Source organism: Moschus berezovskii, chromosome 4 (assembly GCF_049115385.1).
Source record: "Moschus berezovskii isolate FMDL1 chromosome 4, NW_MosBer_1.0, whole genome shotgun sequence".
NCBI classification, from domain to species: Eukaryota; Metazoa; Chordata; class Mammalia; order Artiodactyla; family Moschidae; genus Moschus; species Moschus berezovskii.
In genome coordinates, this window is record NC_142463.1 from 2151320 (window position 1) to 2171564 (window position 20245).

Consider the following 20245-nt stretch of genomic DNA (forward strand, 5'->3'; position numbering starts at 1 on the left):
GAGCTCCGTGTTGTGACGTGTGCTTGCATGGCGGTGAGCTCCATGTTGTGACGTGTGCTTACGTGGCCGTGAGCTCCGTGTTGTGACGTGTGCTTGCGTGGCCGTGAGCTCCGTGTTGTGACTTGTGCTTGCGTGGCCGTGAGCTCCGTGTTGTGACGTGTGCTTGCGTGGCCGTGAGCTCCGTGTTGTGACGTGTGCTTGCGTGGCCGTGAGCTCCGTGTTGTGACGTGTGCTTGCGTGGCCGTGAGCTCCGTGTTGTGATGTGCGCTCAGGTGGCCGTGAGGATGCCCGGGCAGGTAGCGCCTCACTGCTTGAGACTTGTTTACATGTCTGGTGGCTGTCCTGACATCTTTCTGAGCATCCAGACCTGCTCGTGACTGGTCGCCTCCGATGACGGTAACGGTGCCCCGACCCTGCCCTGTGGCCTCCCTGCCTCTCTCAGTTGAATCCTCACGTTTCTAAGCCACGCGCAAAAAGACCTGTGTAATTAGTGCAAGGTGGTGACGCAGCTTGGTCAGACTGATGTGGACGGCAGACCGCCTTCCCACGTCAGCGAGCTGGGGAGGGAACCTGGTCTGGTGGCTGAGGCGCACGGGTGTGGTAGGAGACGCAGCCATGCCCACGGCCTCACAGGGAAGGGGGTGGAGGCCGTGTGGCTCTGACAAGGGACAATTTGGGATCCACAGTCCAGAGCTGCAGCGGCAGGGGATGGGGGAGGCCCTGACCTGGAGGAGAGCGGTGCGCACAGGCAGGACACATCTGCATTCTCGAGGGGCAGGGAGGGACCCCAGCGTGGGCCCGACCAGGAGCCCGGACGAGGTGGGCACAGGCCTCGCCTCCCTTTGGGGAGGGGCGCCTTCTAGGCTGGTCATCAGCCTGCACCAGGATCACACTGAGGAGGAAGACGGTCCCTGGCCTTTCCCTGGGAGGGGACAGTCCACGCCTCACAGACCCTGAGCAGGCCTTCCTGGACGGCCAGCCCCAAGACTGTGTGGTTTCTTAGCTGGGCACATCCCGGTGAAACTGGAACACTCCTACATGGGGAGGGGGGCCTGCTGTGACTCGCATTCCACGTCTGAAGGGCTCCCCCGGGACGGGGCGGGTGCGGCGATAACCCCAGGCCTTCTGCTCACTGCTGGGGAGGGCGGCGGCCAGAGCTCAGGGCTGAGAGCCAGTGTCGGGGGCAGGAGGTCTGGATGCTGCCACTCAGGCGGTTCCCTGCCAGCTGCACAGCTCGGGCTGGAAGCAGAAGCCCCCACGGGGCTCCCCGCCCCTCGAGGAGCAGCTGGTGCCCTGGGGAAGGCGGGGTCTCCCGGGGACTGGGCCCGCTCAGCCCGGGACCCTCTGCTGGCCAGGTGTCGCCCTGGAGCCTCACGTGCAGCCCATGTGCCCCCTCGGTGGACCCATTGCGTTCCCACCAGTGCCCGGCGACCCTGCCACCTGACCCGGGCTCTCTTCTCCCCGCAGGCTCACTAACGTCCGTGTTCGTCAGGCTGCCCTGCGGTGGTGTCGGGGTAAGTGTTTCTTTAATGTGTAAATAACGTCCTGTTTGTTCTGGGGTCCCGGTGGTCACAGAAACCGCTGCCCCGCTCTCCGAAGAGCAGGTAATTGCTGCCAGGTGTTTTCCATAAACAGGGTCCGCGGGGCGGGGCCGCCCCACCACTCACACGTGTGGCTTCAAAGGCCCCGTGAGCCTGTGAGCGTTTTGATGGTGGGTCTGGGGCACCATCCTCCGGGGAAGGCCGTCTGGCAGTGGGGCTGGCTTTAGGAAATGGGATCTGGTGTGTAGCCCGTCTCATCAGATCCGCCCAGCCGTGGTCCCCCTGATCCGGCTCAGCTCGCGAATCCCATCACCACCCGGGAGCGTGTCGATCCCGATCCCAGAGCTGAGCTCCAGCCCGAAGCCCCCAATGCCACTCTGACTGCAGGCACGAGGTTTATGGGCCGTGAGAGGCAGGCAGAGCTGCGCCCCCGGGGTCGAGCCCTTGAGCAGAGGTGCGCAGGCAGACCCACAGGAGAGCTAGGGTCTGTGTTTCACCCGGGCTCTCCCTGCCTGTCGTGGGGGCACTGAATCCGTCTGGGCATCCAGCTGCCCCCCAGCACAGCCAGAGCTTCTCCTTCATCGGGGGGTGCTGCCCCCCAACCCGCTGGCCTCTGGATGAGGAAAGGCGCGGGCCAGGAGAGCATGCTGGGTTCGGGGGTCAGAGCAGCCCCCTCCCAGCCAGCCTGCTGGCCGTGGAGCATCGCGCCCGGTCCTGGCCCCAGAGAGGCCAGAGGCCCCCAGTGGATGCAAAGGCGTCCCGGCTGGAACCGCGCAGCGGTCGAAAGTCCGCGTAATGACAGATCGCACGGCGGAGCCCAGGTCTGGATTCTGTTATGGAAATGAAACAAAATTGTTTTCTTCCTGAGTCTTTACAAAAATTGCTGCTTTGAAAATTATCCCGTCATAAAGAGAATAAACGGCATTTATTCATACCACCACCCGGCCCTCCTAGAGTTATTGTATTTTGTATTGTAAATAGGCTGCAATCTCTTAATTCGGGGCAAATTTTTGGCCAGACTTGAAAAGGTTTGGATCTGCACTGCCCCGCAGCCGCTCCGCGCAAGGCAGGATTTATAATTCGCAAATGAAAGCGAAATGGGGCCTGGGGCCTGGGGCCTTGAGCCAGGCGACCCCTCCCTGGTGTGAAGTCAAGGTCCCAACCCACCACGGCGGGCTATGGCACCCAGCTCCACATCCGGGCACAGAAACGCTCAGGAGCAAGGAGACCTGAAGAGTCTTACCAAGAGGAGCCAGGTCGAGAGGGGAGCCCGTCAGGGTAGTCGGGGGAGTGTGAGCTGTGCAGTGTCCAAAGGGCCTGTTCACTCCCAACCGCTGGCTGTAATTACGCCTAACAGGAGGGCTTCCCTGGTGGCCCAGATGGTAAAGAATCCGCCTGCAGTGCAGGAGACCCAGCTTCTATCTCTAGGTTGGGAAGATCCCCTGGAGGATGGCGTGGTCACCCACTCCAGGATTCTTGCCTGGAGAACCCCATGGACAGAGGAGCCTGGCGGGCTGCAGTCCTTGGGGTCGCACTGGGTCGGACACGACGAGCGACTAACAAACAGGCGGGCAGAGGGTCGGGGTGCGCGTGCTCCTGCCGGGCTCAGCGGGGCCTCGTCGCGCCGCTGGTGCAGCCACAGCCCTCCTGGGCCTCAGTGTCTCCTGCCAGACCCGCGAGGCGGGGCGGCCGCGGAGACCCCAGGGACCCAGGTGTGGTTGGGAGGGTGTGGGTCAGCTGTGGAGACAAGAAAGGAAAGGTCGCTCAAGTGAATGTCCAGGTGTTTCTCGTTTTACATTTTTTCCCCCAAACCAAGTTGACAGCAACTTCTGCTTTGCTCTCCTCCCGATTTTTGCATTTCCCTTCCAGCCCTGCCGTGGCTGGAGGGGGCAGCCCCTCACAGGCCCTGGGGGCCCACAGCCCACCCAGAAAGGCTACCTCGAGTGTCCGTTTGAAACCTCCGTGTGAGTTCTCCCCAGCTGTCCTCCCGTCCACCTTCGCTGTGGGGAACAGTGGAGGAATCGGGCGGTGGGCCCTGTTTTCCCCCGCCTCCGCCACTCCCGCGATGGCAGTCACCCCCGAGTGGGGCCACCTCTGCCGTGTCACACTCCCAGAGCCCTCCCCGGAGCCTCGTTCTGGAACTCAGGGCTCCAAGCCCCCCATCCAAGTGGGTCCACAGGGAGCTGCTGGCCAGCAGCTGGGGGACCGATGCCCCGAGGCAGTGCAGATCGCCGTCAGTTTCTCGGGCGGCAGTGGCAGCCTGGGGTCTGGCAGTGGGGCTGGGGGCCTGTCCCTTAGCCTGGACACAGTGTTACCTGTGGGAGCTTCTGGAACCTCGAGACAAGAGCAGAGCACAAAGGCCCTTCACTGAATGTGGAAGGTCGGTCCATTCCCCCACCCCACCCCCAGCTCTGGTCACTTAGCCGAAAGCCCAAGTTACTGCATTTGGAGGAGAAAGAATCTGAGTAGTTCTGCCCAAACCACCCCTGGTCCTCAGGGGTGCAGCCTCTCGGAAGGCCGGCTCTCATGTCAATTTTATTAAACTGATTCTTGAGCTGAAGTAACTGGTCCCCAATATTCTAGCTGAGAGGCTACTGCAATGAGTAACAGCACACCATTATTTAGAACAGAAGCCTGTCTTTGAACGTTGAATATTAATGCCACGGAGACCGAGCTAAGTGCAGAGCGTTCTTCTGACATTTGGAAACTATTTAAAGAACATAGCGGTTTGGTCATTGAAAAGAAGAGCCCGCACGGAATAACGCTCCTCAGGAAATAGCTCGAACCGCTCGTAAATGTATTTTAAATCATCTTGCTTTGAAGATGAAGCCTCAAGACTTCATTGAAAGAAACCCATCCATCCCACATAATGAACAGGGCCTGGGCGCCGACCCTGGCGGGGGTGGGGTGCCAGACCCTCACCTGCAGCTCAGCCCCTGTGTCTGGGCCCCGAGCATTCGGGGCTTGGAAGGGGTTGCCGTGGGCAGCAGGTTCTCACAGGCCCTGCAGGCTCCGCTCCAGGTGGACAGGCTTGTCACTCAGGCTTCCCAGAGCCCTCTCTAGGAAGGGCATGGGAGCCCCAGGTGTGTGCGGCGAGGCACCAGCTGCCCTGCCCTGGGGGCACCTGGAGGGGGCCCTTGACCTGGGACCAGGGACTCCTTCATCAAAGCCCCTCATCCCAGGCCCCCAGACTCCTCAAGTCACTGACTTCTTTCCCACCCATATTAGCTGGAGTTTGAAATCTGTATGTCTAAGGGGTAAATAAATAAACCATTACACAAATAAATTACCCGACACATTTGTGCCAGACATGTGTTTCTGTTGGAAGGGGAACAGCTACCTGGCAGGTGTGCCATCCCAGGCTGAGTCCACCAGTGTGTGTCTAGGAAACGGGTTCTCCTCCCCCACGCGCCCATCTGTCAACTCCCGCCAGGCATGCGGAGTTTCTCTGTAAATTCATCATGAAATAGCATCATTATTCAGAGAGGCCTTTAATTCTAACGGCTCAATGGTAAAAGAATCCACCTGCAAACAGGAGGTGCTTAATTGCTCAGTTGTGTCTGACTCTTTGCGACCCCATAGACTGTAGTCCGCCAGGCTCCTCTGTCCGTGGGATTTCCCAGGCAAGAATACTGGAATGGGTTGCCATTTCCTTATCCAGGGGATCTTCCCAGACCATGGATCAAACCCCAGTCTCCCACATTGCAGGCAATGTGACTATCTGAGCCACCAGCAAAGCAGGAGACACAGGTTCGATCCCTGGGTTGGGAAGGTCTCCTAGAGAAGGAAATGGCAACCTGCTCTCCTTGCCTGGGAAATCCCATGGATAGAGGAGCCTGGCGTGCTGCAGTGTAAGAGTCGGACACGACTGAACTGCAAACAGCTAATTCTAACCCTAAGAAACATTTGCTTTTGCTGACTGAGTGTAACTCAGCTGCAGTTGCAGTTTGAAAAAAGAGGTTGGGGGAGCTAGGTAACCTTGTCATCACGACTCTTAGCTTGGAGTAACTTGGGGCCACTGAGAAAAGAAATGACACCTCAGAAAAGAGTGAGAACGCAGGTGTGCTATTTTGGGTGCATTTACCGTTCTTTTCCTGTTTAGTATTTTTTGGCATGTCTTCAAAATTAAAAAAAAAAAAATAAGCTGGAATGTGAGCCGTGTTCTGTCATTAGTCAGGGAGAGACGAGACGCTCCAGTGTCAGAGGCAGAGCACGGGACCCGGCTGGGTCGGGGCAGGGGCGGTGTGCCCCACGGGGCGCCGGGCTCACCGAGGGCGCGCTGTCTCCACAGGTGGACAGTGACACCATATGGAATGAGGTGCACTCGTCGGGGGCCGCCCGCCTGGCCGTGGGCTGCGTGGTGGAGCTGGTCTTCAAGGTGGCCACGGGGGAGCTAAAGGTCAGTGAGGAGCGTCAGGAGGGGCTTGGGGCGGGGGAGAGTGCCCGGGGAGGGGGTAGCTGGCCGCCTCTGCTCCCCGCTTCTGCAGGGCACCGGGCGGCTGCGATGGGGCGGAGCGCCCAGGTCTGTCCCCACCTCTGACCCGCAGGGGACCCTGCCCCTTGTGAGGACACACACAGCCACGCAGCTGTTCTCAGCGAGGCCGATCTTGGAGCCCCGCCCTCTCACAGTGGCTGAAAGACCAGCAGAGCTTTTGTCTGTAGGAGCTGTGTCATCCATGGCTGACTGCTCATCAGAGATTGAAAAAGGAGGCTTTGTAAATATTTGTTGATTATCTGGCTTCGTGGCTCAGCCGGGATCATCATGGCCGCTCCTGCATCCGTGGCTGGCAACACGCAGCCTTGCTTGAAGCACACGAAGGCAGTGCAGCCTGGCACAGTGCAGGGCAAGGGGAGGGTTCCTCAGGGGACTGCGGGGCTGCGTCTCTGACCCTACGTCCCAGTTCAGCGAGGGCGCTGTCCTGCAGACGTGTTGCCGTGTCGACCCTGAAACACACCAGCGGCCTCTCCTCCTGCTGTACGAGGGGCCCCACGCGCCGAGCGCGTTGTGTGTCCTGACTTCGCACAGCACACGGTTGTCCAGAAACGAGGGGTCACAGAGGCCCCAGACCCTTCAGTCGCCTCTCCCTAGGCAGTGTGCACTGCAGCCCGCACCCTGGGAACCGGGCCCGTCACCTCCCGTCTCGTCAGGAGGGTCTCCTCCGCACAGGGAAGAGCTGCTTTTCCAAAGCTCTCATTTTCCCCAGGAAGCTCAGATCCCACACTGACCACAGCCTCGTTCTCCTCGAGATGACTGCCCCGCCAGGCTGGTTACACACCCCATATCTCTCTGCACAGGCGTCAAAGAGACGTCAGTGTTTAATGACGTTGATAAGTTTCACTGCTTCCTCGGGACGCAGGCACGGAGCTGCCGTTCCCTGGGGAACTTGTGTGCTCCCCCCACTACCACACCTGCCACCGGTCAGCTCTCAGCTACACTGGAGCTGGCACAGAGCCGTGGGGTACTGGAGAGGCCCAGGGTGTCGGGTCCTGTCCAGGGATGGGGAGATGGTTGGGCGGTGCCGAGCGGGGGCTCCCACCAAGTGCACCCCCAGCCCAGTCTCCACAGCAGGCTGGGCACACTTCCCACGCCTAGCCAGCGTGGTCCATGGCCCTGGGGGCCCTGTTGCAGACCTTGACCACACAGCTTCCTGGGCTGGCGCGACCGGGCATGCTGGTCTAAACCGTCTTTATTATAGCGGCTGCAGGATGGTTTGCAGATGGGCCTTTTAAAGCATAAGTGACTTCTCCAGCCTGTAGACTTTGCTCGCAGGCGATAGCGGTCCTTTTCTGCACTGCCCAGTCCCCGGGGAGCTGAGCCGCAGAGCCAGCAGGGGAGCTGACATTGTGGCCCACCCAGGGCGGGTTCATTTGCCGCAGCGCTCCCATCCAGTTACTTCCTGCTGGCTATCATCAGAGCAGGGCCACAGGCGCCCCTTCCCCTCCTTCCCAGACTCCCCCGCTCGGCAGCCCGCAGCCTGGCCAGCAGACTGTTGCAGATGGAAAGTCAGGAGCGAGCTGACCTTTCGTCTCAGTGGTCTGTGATGACAGCAGGCCTCTCACAGAAGGGACCTGGGTGTCTCCAAAGCGCTCGCAGGGAGCCCTGGGTCCTGCCCGCGTCTGTGCGCCCAGGGCCAACTGGAAACCGTGCAGACTCTGCCTGTGCTCAAGAGCAGTCTGTGACCTTTTTCCCACTGACCTGAAACCAGTCTTCTGTCCCTGTCTCTCCCCGCCGGTGTCATGCCTAGAACGGCTTTGCTGTGGTCCGCCCTCCAGGACACCATGCAGAGGAGAGCACGCCCATGTAAGTGGACACGCGGTCGCTCACGGGCAGGGGACACATGACCGTCTCACACCCCTCCTGTGTGCCGGGCAGCAGGATGTGCAGCTGGAGTTGCTGTGCCTGTGGGGTGCCAGGGGGCACAGAGGGGAGGCCGAGGGAGCAAAGTGAGTCCAGAGGCACCGTCTCCTTGTCTAGCCCCAGAGCAAGCCCAGGAAAGGGAACGTCAGCTGCCCCAGAACGAGTTCAGGGGGCGCTTCCTTGTTCTCGACCTTGGGTCTGCTCACATGTGGCCTTCCAGCCGACCTGCTCAGGGTCTGGTACCATGAGGCTCAGGTCGCCAGGCCGTGACCAAGGTGGTCAGCTGTCCAGCCTGTATTTCAGGTTGTGGAGCTGGCCGAGGTGGCAGGGGGTGGCATGTGGACTCAGGGTCCATCCTTGTCCAGGAGAAGCCCCCTGTGGGAGTCACAGGACTTGGCCCCACAAGTTGTGCCCACAGTGGACACAGGAAACCCTCAGTGAGTGCCAGATGGGGGCTTCTACCTGGGGCCTGAGACAGAGGACTCAGTGTTGGGGTCATCAGGACGGCCAGATGGGACGGGCAGAGCCTGGAAGCTAGGTGCCAGCCTGTCGGCTGGTGAGGCACACGCGTGCAGGCAGAGCCGCGGGGAGAAGCAGGAAGCACGCAGGCAGGGAGCCACCTTGACCCCAGTGGGGGCATCGGGCCTGGCTGCAGAAAGGGCCGTTGCTGGACCAGGACAGTCCGCGTGACCCAGGAGCGGGTGCGGGCCTTCTGGGTGTCTTCTCTGAGGTCACCTTTCTAATCTGAGTCTGGCTTGTCAGATATTCTAGAGACTGGGCCCCGGGGGACCAGGAGGAGCCTGGAGGAGTCTTGTCCCTGGAGGCTCTCTTGGGGGTCTCGGAGGCCAGTGAGGCAGGAGAGGCTCCATATGGGTTCTTGGTACCCCAGGCTTCCAGACAGCTGGCCTGCACCCCGAAAACAAACCCACCCAGGCTTCTCAGCTTCTGTGGCAGTTCAGGTTTAGGAAATTTTCATTTGTACTCGACTCAGTTTCTTAACTTTTCCCGTCCTCTGAAAGGCTCTCTAGAACCATTGTTATACATCCTAGAACACGGAAGGATGAGCGGGGAGCAAGTAAAATCGTAACTTCTGTATTCTGTGGGCCTTTGTGCCTCTTGGGAGGCTGGTCAGTGCCTGTCCCAGGACACAAAGTGAAATGGACTCTGTCACCCTGAGCGCGTGGACGGGCTGTGTGCAGGGTCCGTGCATGTGTGTGTGTGTGCATGTCTCCGTGATCAGCGTCTGTTAAGGTGTACAGTTCGCTTCATCGGAAGCCATGGCTCAAAGACGTCCTAGCCCCTCGGGATTCTCGAGTGTTCTCGTGCGAGCTGTGTACAAACTAATCAGAGCCCACGTTTTTGTCTCCGTTCCTCCTGATTCTCCCCTGAAGGGGGTTCTGCTACTTCAACTCCGTGGCCATCGCTGCCAAGCTTCTCCAGCAAAGGCTGAGCGTGAGCAAGACCCTCGTGGTGGACTGGGTGAGTTGGGGGGGCCTGGAGCACTGCGAGCTCATCCCTAACCCTGCCCCCAGCAGACAGAGGGGAGGCGGACTTCCCCACCTCCACTGATGACTGGATTTGTGGACCTGCACTTTCTGGAAACTCCCTCAAAGATGCAGAAAGTAAAAGCCCAAACCCTAGGAGTCTGCCAGCTCCTACCAGCCCATCCAGTCAGTGATCATGGTTCTGAATTGTCCGGAGACAGGCCGGTGGTTGAGGGCAGCGGGTGGTCTTGCCAGACCTTGTAGGAGGGTAGGGGGCAGGCGGGGCTCGTGGGCCCTTGGCACCGACGGGGGCCTGGCCACCCTGCCCCCACCAGCCCGGCGCCCTGCCTCACTGCCACTCCTGCCTCTGCCGGGGGACCCGGTTTTTACCGATTTAACCCCCGTCCCACTTTCCCACGTGACGGGCCACTTCTAACAGTGCCCTGCCTCAAAGGGTAAAGTCTATGAAAAACGCTGTAGAACAGCTGAATTCCGGAAGTAGGAGGTGGGCACTCAAGGTGTTCACTTTATTATATAGTTTTTCAAAGCCATAGATGGCAAGGGGAGGGAGGAGGTGAGAAAATTCCCTTTGGATTTTATGCTCCATTTCATAATTTTTTTAGTTAAAAAAGATCAGGTACCTCAGGCGGGATTCTCTGTGCTGCAGAGTTCCTCCTGAGTTTGGGAAAAGTAAAACCGGAACACAGCCCAGGACACCCCAAGCTCCGGGCGGTGGGTGCTGGTCAGAGGTCCTTAGTGGTGGGGCTGCCGAGCGTGGGCTGCTGACCCTGGTCCTCACACACCCGGGGCCTGCTCCCTTCAGCCCAGGGAGCCCCTCATCAGCCCCCCATGGGGAGCAGTCAGAGATGCTGGGACGTAGAGTACCTGGAGAAGGCTGGCGCTCGCCGGCTGCCGTCCAGGGCTGTGCAGGAGGCTCTGCTGTGGCCGCAGACAGCAGCGGGTGGCGCCTGCCCCACCCTCACCCCTGGGCTTGGCGTGCACCCCTCAGTGGAGTCTGGCTGGTCCCCACTTCCAGCTGTCCTTCTGCGTTTTCTCCGTTGAGCTCAGACAGCCTTCATGCGCGGGATTCTCAGTGGTTCCCGGGCCGAAAACCGCAGCTCATCTGCAGCCCGCAGCTTGCGCACCCACTTGTGTCACTTGTCATGCCGCTTGGGGCCTGGCACCCCCGGTGTCCTGGGTCTGCCCCCAGCTCTCAGCCCCTGGCGGAGCCGGCCCTGAGCCCACGCTCCCAAGTGAGCAGCATGGGAGCCCCAGGCCAGCAGGAAGGGCGTTTACCCCAGCAGTGACAGCAGTGCGAGGCTTCCACCCGCCAACCCCCGGGTTGGGGCAAGACACTGATCAAATGACCCTGCCTGGAAACGGCAGCCCCTGGAGCAGTGACACCCAGCGCTGGGAGGGCCCCGAGTCCCCGCTGGGTGGGAGGTGCCGGCCTCACCGGGAGGGCACCTGCGCTGAGCACCACCCCCCACAGGATGTACACCACGGGAACGGGACCCAGCAGGCCTTTTACAGCGACCCCCGCGTGCTCTACATCTCTCTGCACCGCTACGATGACGGCAACTTCTTCCCAGGCAGCGGTGCACCCGACGAGGTGAGCGGGCTCCAAGCACGCGCGGCCTTGGGGGCGGGCAGCAGGGCAGGTGGGGGCACGCCCACAGGCGGAGGGGGGCCAGCCGGACTGGGGCGGCTGTCAGCCGGGTCCCTCGCATATGCCCACCCGGGCTGCGTTTGATCCGAGTGCCCACCCGGGCCGCGTTTGGTCCAAGTGCAGATAACACCCTGGGGAACCCTGGTTCTAACCTGGGCGGACTGAGGGCTTAGGCCGATGAGCGCGAGCACCCTTACCCTCAGGAGAGGCACCACACATGTCCAGGGCGGTGGCCCTCTCGCCGGTCGGGTGCCCCATGGTGGGCTCCTGAGTGACCCCCGAGACTCCAGCGAAGGTTCCTGCTCTGAGTGGTGAAGCCCGGCAGTGGGGAATCCTGTCCAAGGAAACGGGCCCGCCCACCTCGGGGTCTAGTCCTGGAAGGGATGTCAGGGCAGACAGCCAGCTCACAGCCGTCCCTGCAGCCCTTCACGGGTGTGGCCCCTCCCTCGGGCGGGGCACACTCCATACGCGCTGGGGAACGGGGCTCCTGTCTCTGAAAACACCCCATCCTGAAAGCCAGCGTGTTGGGGGCAGGCGGGTGGGTGAGGGGCACACTCCGAGGGCCGCCCGGGTCGTGGCTTGCATTTCTCTCCTCCGTGCAGGTGGGCACGGGCCCCGGCGTGGGCTTTAATGTCAACATGGCTTTCACCGGCGGCCTGGACCCCCCCATGGGAGACGCAGAGTACCTGGCGGCCTTCAGGTGAGGGTCCTGGATTCTGCCCCGTGGGGCATTTAGGGAGAAGTCAGGAACCACCCGTGGGGCCCCAGCTCCTGCGGGCTTCACCGTTCTCTGACCTTCACCTTCCCTCGTGAACACACCCCCTCCCTCCCCGGGCACCACCGGGACCGCTCTTACCGTCTCTGCGTTTTGAGGGATGAACCCCGAGGCTTCTCACAGTCTGCTCTTCAGGCCAGAGGTGGCATCCCCATGACGGTCTTCTCACCTTCCACCTGCAGGGTTCCCGTCTTGCGCGTCACATGGAAACCAGGACTCCGTCTGGGGTCTCACTAGTAAGAAAGTGAGGGAGGCTGGGGGAAGGTGTCAGAAAGCGTGAGGTTAACGAGAATCGGGTGCTGCAGCCTGAAAAGGCTCCTAATCTCCTAATTCTTCTTTCAAAAAACCTTTTGTGAGATAATGGGAAACAGAAGTAAATATTCCTCCTCTACTGACATAAAAACCAGGAGGTGATTCCCCCGTTCACCCCGGTTCTGGCATATTAGGCTGGGCCAGGGGAGTTGGATACAGGGCGATTCTGTAAAACTGTCTTTGCTTTTGTCATCAAGCCGTGATTTCTGCTTCAATCTGGGCCAGATTGAAGGGATTCCTGGGGCTGGTAGCACTGGCTTCCTCCTCCTTTTGTGCAGTCGGAGCAAGTGGCTGGAGGGGAGCGGCGGGGGATAAGGGGCAGCCCCTGCCAACTGTGCGTCCAGGGCCCCTCGGAAGGAGGAGAGTTTTGATCAGTGGCGAAGCCCAACAGACATTCTGTCTTTGTTTGAGACTCTGTCTCTGCACCAGGCTTTGGAACCCATCAAGTTTCCAAGGGACTTTCTGCCCTTCCTCCTGAGTGTGTGCCCTGGTTGTCCTGCATGCGGGCACGTGTGTGCGTGTGATATGCCTGTATCTGCGTGTGTGTGTGTGTGGGCGTGCGTGTGCACGTGCCCATGTGCATGGAGACGTGCGTGGATGTGAGCACGACTGTGTCGCGCCTGCAGCTGAGATCTTAGCGAAGACCAGGCCATCAGAACTTGGCCGAGGACCCTCCCTGCCGCCTGCCCTGGACTGGGCTTTGGGTGGGGTGGCCGCAGGGGTCACACGGCCCCTCACAGCATCTGCTCCCCAGCCTCAAGGGCGGCTGTCTGGGTCTGGGGATGCAAAGGCCGGGCCCCAAGGGTGGCTGCGCCGACGTGAGGCCCCTTCGCCTACCACTCAGTCCCCACAAATGACGGCTCAAGCGACGAGCTGCGCAGACAATGAAAGCGGTCAGTGCAGGCAGGACGCCCTTGCCTCCTCAGAAGGCCCGCGGGGCCGCCACCCGGACACTCTCCTCCAGTCTCAGTGGCTTAATGCTGTTGTTTCCGCTTCCTCTTGATAAGATGTAACGTAATCGTGACATTGTCCCCCCCTTACTTAGGGGAGAAGGACTCCCCTGAGACGGACACCACATCTGAAAACCGCTCATGTACACGGTTAAATGTCAGCTTCAGGAAATCAGAACTGGCCATCACCGTGGAGGCCATCCCCGCCCGCCCGGGACACCCTCCAGCCACCCGCATTTTGTCACGCCCCACCCCAGGAACTGGCCCTCCTCAGGGGCTTCCCAGGGAAGAAAGTGTCTGGACTCGGGGTGAGAGGCATGGATACAGCCCAGTGACCTCTGATGCCTCAGGGGATGCGGCATGGCTGAATTCTGGTGGAGGCTTTCTTTAAAACTACAGGTTAAAGTGATAAAAATGGCGGTTCCCTCTTCCTTTGGACCAGGTCCCAACTGAACCGGCCTCCAGGGCTGTCGCGGGGTGCCGGGCACGCTGATGGGGTGGAAAAGCGGGCAGAAGGCGGGCCCCGGGGGTCGCCTCCTACCCCCCGTCCACCAGCGTTACAACGGACCCCTCACCCCGAGTTGCTGTTGATGTCCCGTTTTAATCTTCTGCCAAGTGTGTACATGGTGATGCCCTATCAAGTGAACTTTTTAAAGCTCAAATAGCCTCTTTGAAAAGGAAAATTGTTTCAGGGTTTTTTTTCTTTTATTGATTTTAATGTAAAATAGCACTTTGAAGTTTACAATTTATGGTTCCCTGGGCATCGATCTGAGTGGGGAAGGAGGGTCAGGAGCCGTTTCCCCTCCTCTGCCCACTCCCCTGGGGCCCGGATGACGCTCGCCCCATGCCTTCCAGGAGGCACCTTCTGCTGAGACCCACGCCTGCCTCATTGCATTTCAGGAGATCAAGCCCGAGATGAAGAAGAGATAAGAAAATTGCCCCTAATGAAAGCCAGAGGCAGCAGCACTTTCTCCTGGGCCTGAGACTCTGGGAGAAAAGGGGACCTTAATTCAAACCAGCCAGGCCAGCAGCTTTGAAGTCTGCTGAGCAGCGGAGGCCTCGGGCCAGGAGACGCTGGTGCACTTTTCTTAACCCCTCACTTCCCTGTCGCCTGGCAGCGCGGGGCGCGGGGGCCGGGGCTGCTGCCGCCCTCAGAGCGCCCTGTGGGGGACAAGGCTGTGTTACAAAGGCGCTCAGGGATGGTGGAGCCAGGACTGCTCATGCTTTCAGAGCCCGGTGTGGGGTACAGGCCATGTTATAAAGGTTCTCAGAGATGGTAGAGCTGGGACTGCTGGGGCTCTCAGAGTGCCCTCTGGGGGTAAAGTGAAGTCGCTCAGTCGTGTCCGACTCTTTGCGACCCCGTGGACTGTAGCCCACCAGGCTCCTCCGTCCGTGGGATTCTCCAGACAAGAATACTGGAGTGGGTTGCCATTTCCTCCTCCAGATAAAGGCCGTATTACAAAGCTTGTAGAGCTGGGACTGCTGCTGCTCTCAGAGCCCAGTTGGGTTTAAAGACCCAGAGATGTTATCAGAGATGCCGGTGAAACTGCCTGTTTGCAAGTGGAAGCCTTCATCTCTCTCTGAGTGAGGTTGGCCTCTATTCTGAGCAGCTGGGCGGGTTCATTTACCCAACCTTTGAAGCCCTGCAGGAAGGTTGAGGGGCTTTTGATTCTTCCCTGTTTTTCTTTTTTAAAAACACTGATTGGTTGTTGTTGATCTAAACTATACATAAAACTTGACCCTCTGAAACAAGTGCGAGTGTCCAGTTCGGGGTGCTGTCTGTGTTCACGGTAGCGTGTCTGCTCCGGTGAGACTGTCCCTGAGGGCCCAGCCCCTGGGAGCCATGAACACAGCCACCTGGACCCCTCTAGCAGCCACTGTAGCTCTTCAGGGGTGTCCAGGTCTTCTCCTTGGCAGAGCGTTTATCTGAGGACATTTCTACTGCAGTGATCTCAGAAGCAAAATATAGAAGTAAAACTTCAGAGTTAAGTAGTGCGGTGATTAGCCCGCGGTCATTGCGCCCGTGTACAGGTGGGGGGGTGCGTGGTGCCTATCCTCGTAGGAGTCAGGGCCCTGGGTGAGGCGGGCCTGTGCTGATGGTGTGCGGCGTCCTCCTGCCCTCGGGTGGGGGCCTTGTGGTGTCGGGGCGGGGGACGCACCCTTGGCCGGTCGTGGAGCCTTCAAGCACAAGGCCTCCTGGGGGCTGATGGGCGGGGCCTGGAGCGCAGGGGCAGGGAGGGGGCGAGAGTACATTGGGGTCCGGCGTGGCGAGGTGCCCGCCCGCTGCCCAGGAGCCTGCTGGGGGTGGGGAGGAGGGACGTCCATACCTTGGCAGATGGACGCTGGCGAGCAGAGAGCAAAGAGGCCAAACCTCGGGGAGCAGCTCTGGTGGGGGTCGGGGGGCAGGGGGGAGGGCCTGTGGGGGGCAGGCAGCAGCAGGGGTGGCCTTCGGCAGCTTTCAGCCTGGCCAAGGCTGTGGCATCACCGCTGGAGGGCCCCGCCCAAGCAGTCACATTCCCGTCATCACTGTTCCTTTCCATCCCGACTCTGCAGAGCTCAGGTACTTGATGAGCAGGTGCTGGGCCCCTGGCCTGCAGTCCTGGTGCGGGGGTGGGGTCTCGAGAGGATGCAGGCCCCCAAAGCAGGGGCTCAGAGGCCGGGACCCCCAAAGCGGGGGCTCACAGGCCAGGCACTCAGGGCAGGGGCTCAAGAGGCCAGACCCCTAGGGCAGAGGGCTCAGAGGCCGAGCCCTCAAAGCAGGGTCTTAGAGGCCAGGCTCCTAGGGCAGAGGGCTCAGAGGTTGAGCCCTCAAAGCAGGGGGCTCAGAGGCCAGGCCCACAGGGCAGGGGGCTCAGAGGCCAGGACCCCCAGGGCAGGGGCTCAGAGGCCAGGACCCCGAGGGTAGGGAGGCTCAGAGGCCAGGCACCCAGGGTAGGAGCTCAGAGGCCGGGACCCCCAGGGCAGGGGCTCAGAGGCCAGGCCCTCTAGGCAGGTGTACGGAGATTCCAGATCCCAGAGGGCACACACCTCCCCCTTGCACCGCAGAAACAAAAGGAAGTTTTTGATGATCAAAACGCCGTCCCTGGAACCATGCTGTCGGGCTCCCAGCAGCAACCTCTTGTAAAACCAGGTCTGGACTCAGGGCCCAGCCACGGTCAGCGTCCTCCGCCCGGTGCCTCCAGCCAGTGAGCGCTTTCCTGGCTGGAGACGTGAACTGGGGAAGCAGCCAGAAACACAGGGGTGAGCATGAACAAGAAAGCCTGCTGGGCGAAGGCTCTGGGGGCCACGTGGGAGGGGTGTTTAGGGCCAGCTTGCATGGACAGTGCTTCCAGGGCATTCGGAGGGGCAGCAGGGAGCCAAAGGCAGTGTAGCAGCTGGAACCCTGGTTCCAGCCAAGGCCCTGGCACCGGTGGGTACAGCCCCCGAACACAACGCCACAGCCCGCTGGCCACCAGGTCGTGTGCCCCCAGCTGGCATTTACCTCCAGACTGGTGGATCTGTGCGGGCCCCAGTTGGGTGGTGTATCGAGAAATCATTTCTTTTTTAGAAGTTGGAGCCAGCTCTTTAATCAGCTCGTGCATTTAGATTTCACTGTGGGTTGGGAGTTGGCATGTTGGCACGGCAGAGTCTGGCCATGCAAGGCTACAGTGTGGCTGATAAGACATGGTTCTGAGAGTTGCAGGGGCCCCGTAGCACCCCCGGGCGCTGCTGCCTTCACAGAGTGGCCAGGCTGGTCTGAGTGGGAACTGGCCCGTCGGCGACCTCCACCCTGTCATCCAGCCTGCCGCACGTGCCCCTCCCCTGGCGCCCGGCCTGGCTTTTCCCTGTAGAAACCTGGCTGCAGGTGTGGGCTGGCCAGCGAGCAAAGGACAGGGGTGGGTAGAGCGTGTGTCCAGAGCGGAGGCACTGGGCTGGGTCCCAGGCATCACAGGCCAGGAGCTCAGCTGCACGGGTGGTTTGTATGGCTGCGTCCCACCCCACGGGGCGCGGAGGCCCCAGGCCCTCTCCTGCTCGTCCCTGTCACCATCTCCCCCCGACACTTTCCCGCGTCCATAGCTGCACCTGGCTCCCTCCTCTCTCAGGGTTTCCTCCCTGAAAGCGGACGATTGGCGGTCTGCTGCGCTGGAGGCTCCTGGCCCTTCCCGCTGTCCTCGGTTGTCCTGCTGAAGGTCGCCAAGGACCCTAGACCCGCTCACCTTAGAGCAGCGGTTTGAGGGAAGGCCTTCAGCAGCTATTTAGATCTTGTTATTTTCAGACTAAACTGCTCATTAAAACTTCATCCCAGAAATAAAACACCAGGCAATTTCCCGTTTTCTTTGCAGCACCTGTTAAGTGGTCCTGGGCTGGCAGCTTGCTTCTGGCACGAGGGTCCCAGGCGGGGTAATGCTGGGAGGTCCAGAAGGCAGGCTGGCAGACGGTCAGTAGTGACGCGTCCAGCCCTCTGCTACCCACGAGGAAGCCGAGTCCCGTCAAGGGGAGACATTTCTCGGGCCTTGCTGCTGCTGCTGCTAAGTCACTTCAGTCGTGTCCAACTCTGTGTGACCCCATGGATGGAAGCCCACCAGGCTCCCCCATCCCTGAGATTCTCCAGGCAAGAACACTGGAGTGGGGCCTTAGGGCATACTAAAAACGTGTGTTTCACACCCACTCAGCACACGCCGGGCAAACAGCACCATTTCAGATTTTCTTACTGTAGCAAGCATTCGGGATTATAGCGTCAACCGTCCCAGTCAGGAAGAGGAAAGGAGGGTGTGCACACAGACATCCGCTGTCCCAGGTGCTCAGACTCCCGCCTGGACAGTGTGCCAACCCCCCTCCCCAGACCCTGCACACACGCATGCACACACCACACACCCACACCCACACGCCAACTCGTGGGATCAGCCGTGCTTTACAACTTGTTGTGATTGGCTCTGGGGCAAAGCCACACACCGAGCACAGACGCCAGGGACCCGCTCGGTGTTCGCCTCCTTTAATGATGGTTTTCACAGGGCTGGTTTTTTTTTTTCAATTTTGTGGGGGGATTAGAAATGAGATCGCTCCGCGATACTTCAAAGCGGAGCAGCAGAGCGCCCACATGCACTTGCTTCAGAACGTCTGCCGGAGCTCTCTGAATGAGCCAGCGTCTGCTTGAGATGTCTGTGGTTTTCATGAAACACCGTGCTGGCTTTAAAATCCCTACCAAGATTGCGGCCGAAGCCGGTCTCCCGCCCAAAGACAAAGTTTATGTGACAAGAACTTCATGAAAAATAATTGAAAACCAGCCTTGCTGGAATGATGAGGGCTCATGCAGAGGGGCCTGCCAGGTCCTCGCAGGGGGAACGGTGGTCTGTGCCTTTGGTGGGACGGACACAGCTGCCGGGCGTGGAGGGAGAGCAGACGGCTCTTCCTGGATCCCGAGGCGGCCCCCTGCCATCCTACCACTCTGGACCAGGAATTTCCACACAAGCCCCAGGGCCTGCTCTGATGCCTGTGCTGTGTTGAGAAGACCGCGCTCGCAGACTTCCCTGGCGTCTAGCAGTTAAGGCTCTGCGCTTCCAGTGCAGGGGACACAGGTCCGACCACTCATCGGAGAACTAAGATCCCATGTGCCGTGTGGTGCAGCCAGAAAGAGGCCGTGCTCTCTCTACATCGCATCTCCAGTTCCTGTGAGCGCTCGTCCCTCTGGCGCAGAGAAGCTTTCAGAACTGGGGCTGGTGTCACGCGTAGAGCAGCTTTAGCAGTCGGAATGGCAGGAGTCTGGGGCAGGGCTGGTGGACAGCAGCCCAGGGGCCAAGCCCCACCTTGTGTTTTTTAAGTCAAGTGGCCTAAAGATGGACGTGTCTGCTCCCTGGCCCTCGGCAGGAACGCTGTCAGCCCCTGGTCTGATCCACATGCAGTGTTGCTGGGCCCTGAGGGGTGGCCCCCGAGGCCCAGAGCCTGAGTCCTTGAGAGCACTTGCGTCAGCTCCACAGAGGCTGTTCAGGAGGAAACTGAACTGGGCATAGCCTCAGAGGAAAGAATAGAAGCGGCGAGCTACTGAAAGGCCCACCTGGCCTGTGACTCCCTGGTTCCAGAAGGGGGTTTCCTGGTGGACGAAGGGCCAGGGGTGAAGTCGGTGAGTCTTGGTGGTAGACCCTCCCAGCACCTGACCCATCGCAGGCGGACGTCCTCTGGGCCGTGCATGGTCGCGGGAGTCCAGCCGGGCCTCCTGGCTCCTCACTGCAGATCTTGTGGAGCAGGGGCTGGGTCTTCACCTGTGTCTGGCTCTCCAAGGTTCTCAGCCCTCCCCCACCTGAAATCAGAGGGACCTCTCAATAGGACTGCGACCCAGGATAGTTCCTAGATGAAGAAGTATTTAATACTGAGCATTCTGTTTCTTATGGACGTGAGTTTGGGTAAACTCCGGGAGTTGGTGATGGACAGGGAGGCCTGGCGTGCTGCAGTCCAGGGAGTCGCAAAGAGTCAGACACGACTGAGCAACTGAACTGAATTGGACTGAACTGATTGTGTTTCTTTGGCCAAAGTTGTCATCTTCCAGAGTTGACTTTGCTGTCGTAAACGGTGATTTCATGTCCTCCTGATGAGAGCCTGTGGAGTTTCAGGGGGTGCCCCGTGGCCGTGGTGCGCCCTGGGGCCCAGCCCGTGAGGGGCGGGGACCACTGGTCATGCCCAGCACGCTGAGCCCCTCTCATGCAACCTTCTGAAGACCTGGTGGGGGCAGGGGTGTGTCTCAGACGTGAGGAGCCAGGCAGGAGGAAGACAGAAAGTCGGGGGACTTTGCTGGCCCGTGAGGCTGACTCTGGGTCAGACACTGGACTGGACGAGAGTCTTCCCTGTCTCAGCAGGAAGCGAGATTTCCAGGCCAAGCCGTACACTCAGGCTTCGCGCTCCTGAGGCAGCGGTGTTAACAGGAGTTTCCCCTCACTTTTTCTGCGTTGTTTCCCGAATGTAACTCAGCCCGACCTCCTCAGTGTCTGTTTATACTTCTAACCAGTTGCTTGCTTCTCTTAAACTGGCACATCAGTTTTCTCTTTAGGGATCCTAAGTGTTGAATTTCTTTCTAATTAACCTTACACGTCCCTCCTGCACCCCATCAGGGTGGTTTGGTCTGTCGCAGCCAACGGCATGGCCTCAGGGGCTGGGGTCGTGGAAGGCCAGGGCGTGGGCTGTGGGG

At 60.0% G+C, this 20245-nt stretch overlaps 1 protein-coding gene across 12 annotated transcripts in view; it reads left to right on the forward strand.

Annotated features, from left to right (window-relative positions):
• The window catches only part of HDAC4 (histone deacetylase 4), a 288194-nt gene that overhangs the window by 249764 nt on the left and 18185 nt on the right, over positions 1-20245 (forward strand). For all 12 annotated transcript variants that reach the window (XM_055401686.2, XM_088835054.1, XM_055401687.2 and 9 more), the window contains 6 exons: positions 1468-1514; positions 5833-5940; positions 7787-7842; positions 9291-9378; positions 10876-10995; positions 11655-11752. In XM_055401686.2, the coding sequence (XP_055257661.1) occupies positions 1468-1514; positions 5833-5940; positions 7787-7842; positions 9291-9378; positions 10876-10995; positions 11655-11752 (517 nt within the window). The remainder of the gene's footprint in view (positions 1-1467; positions 1515-5832; positions 5941-7786; positions 7843-9290; positions 9379-10875; positions 10996-11654; positions 11753-20245) is intronic.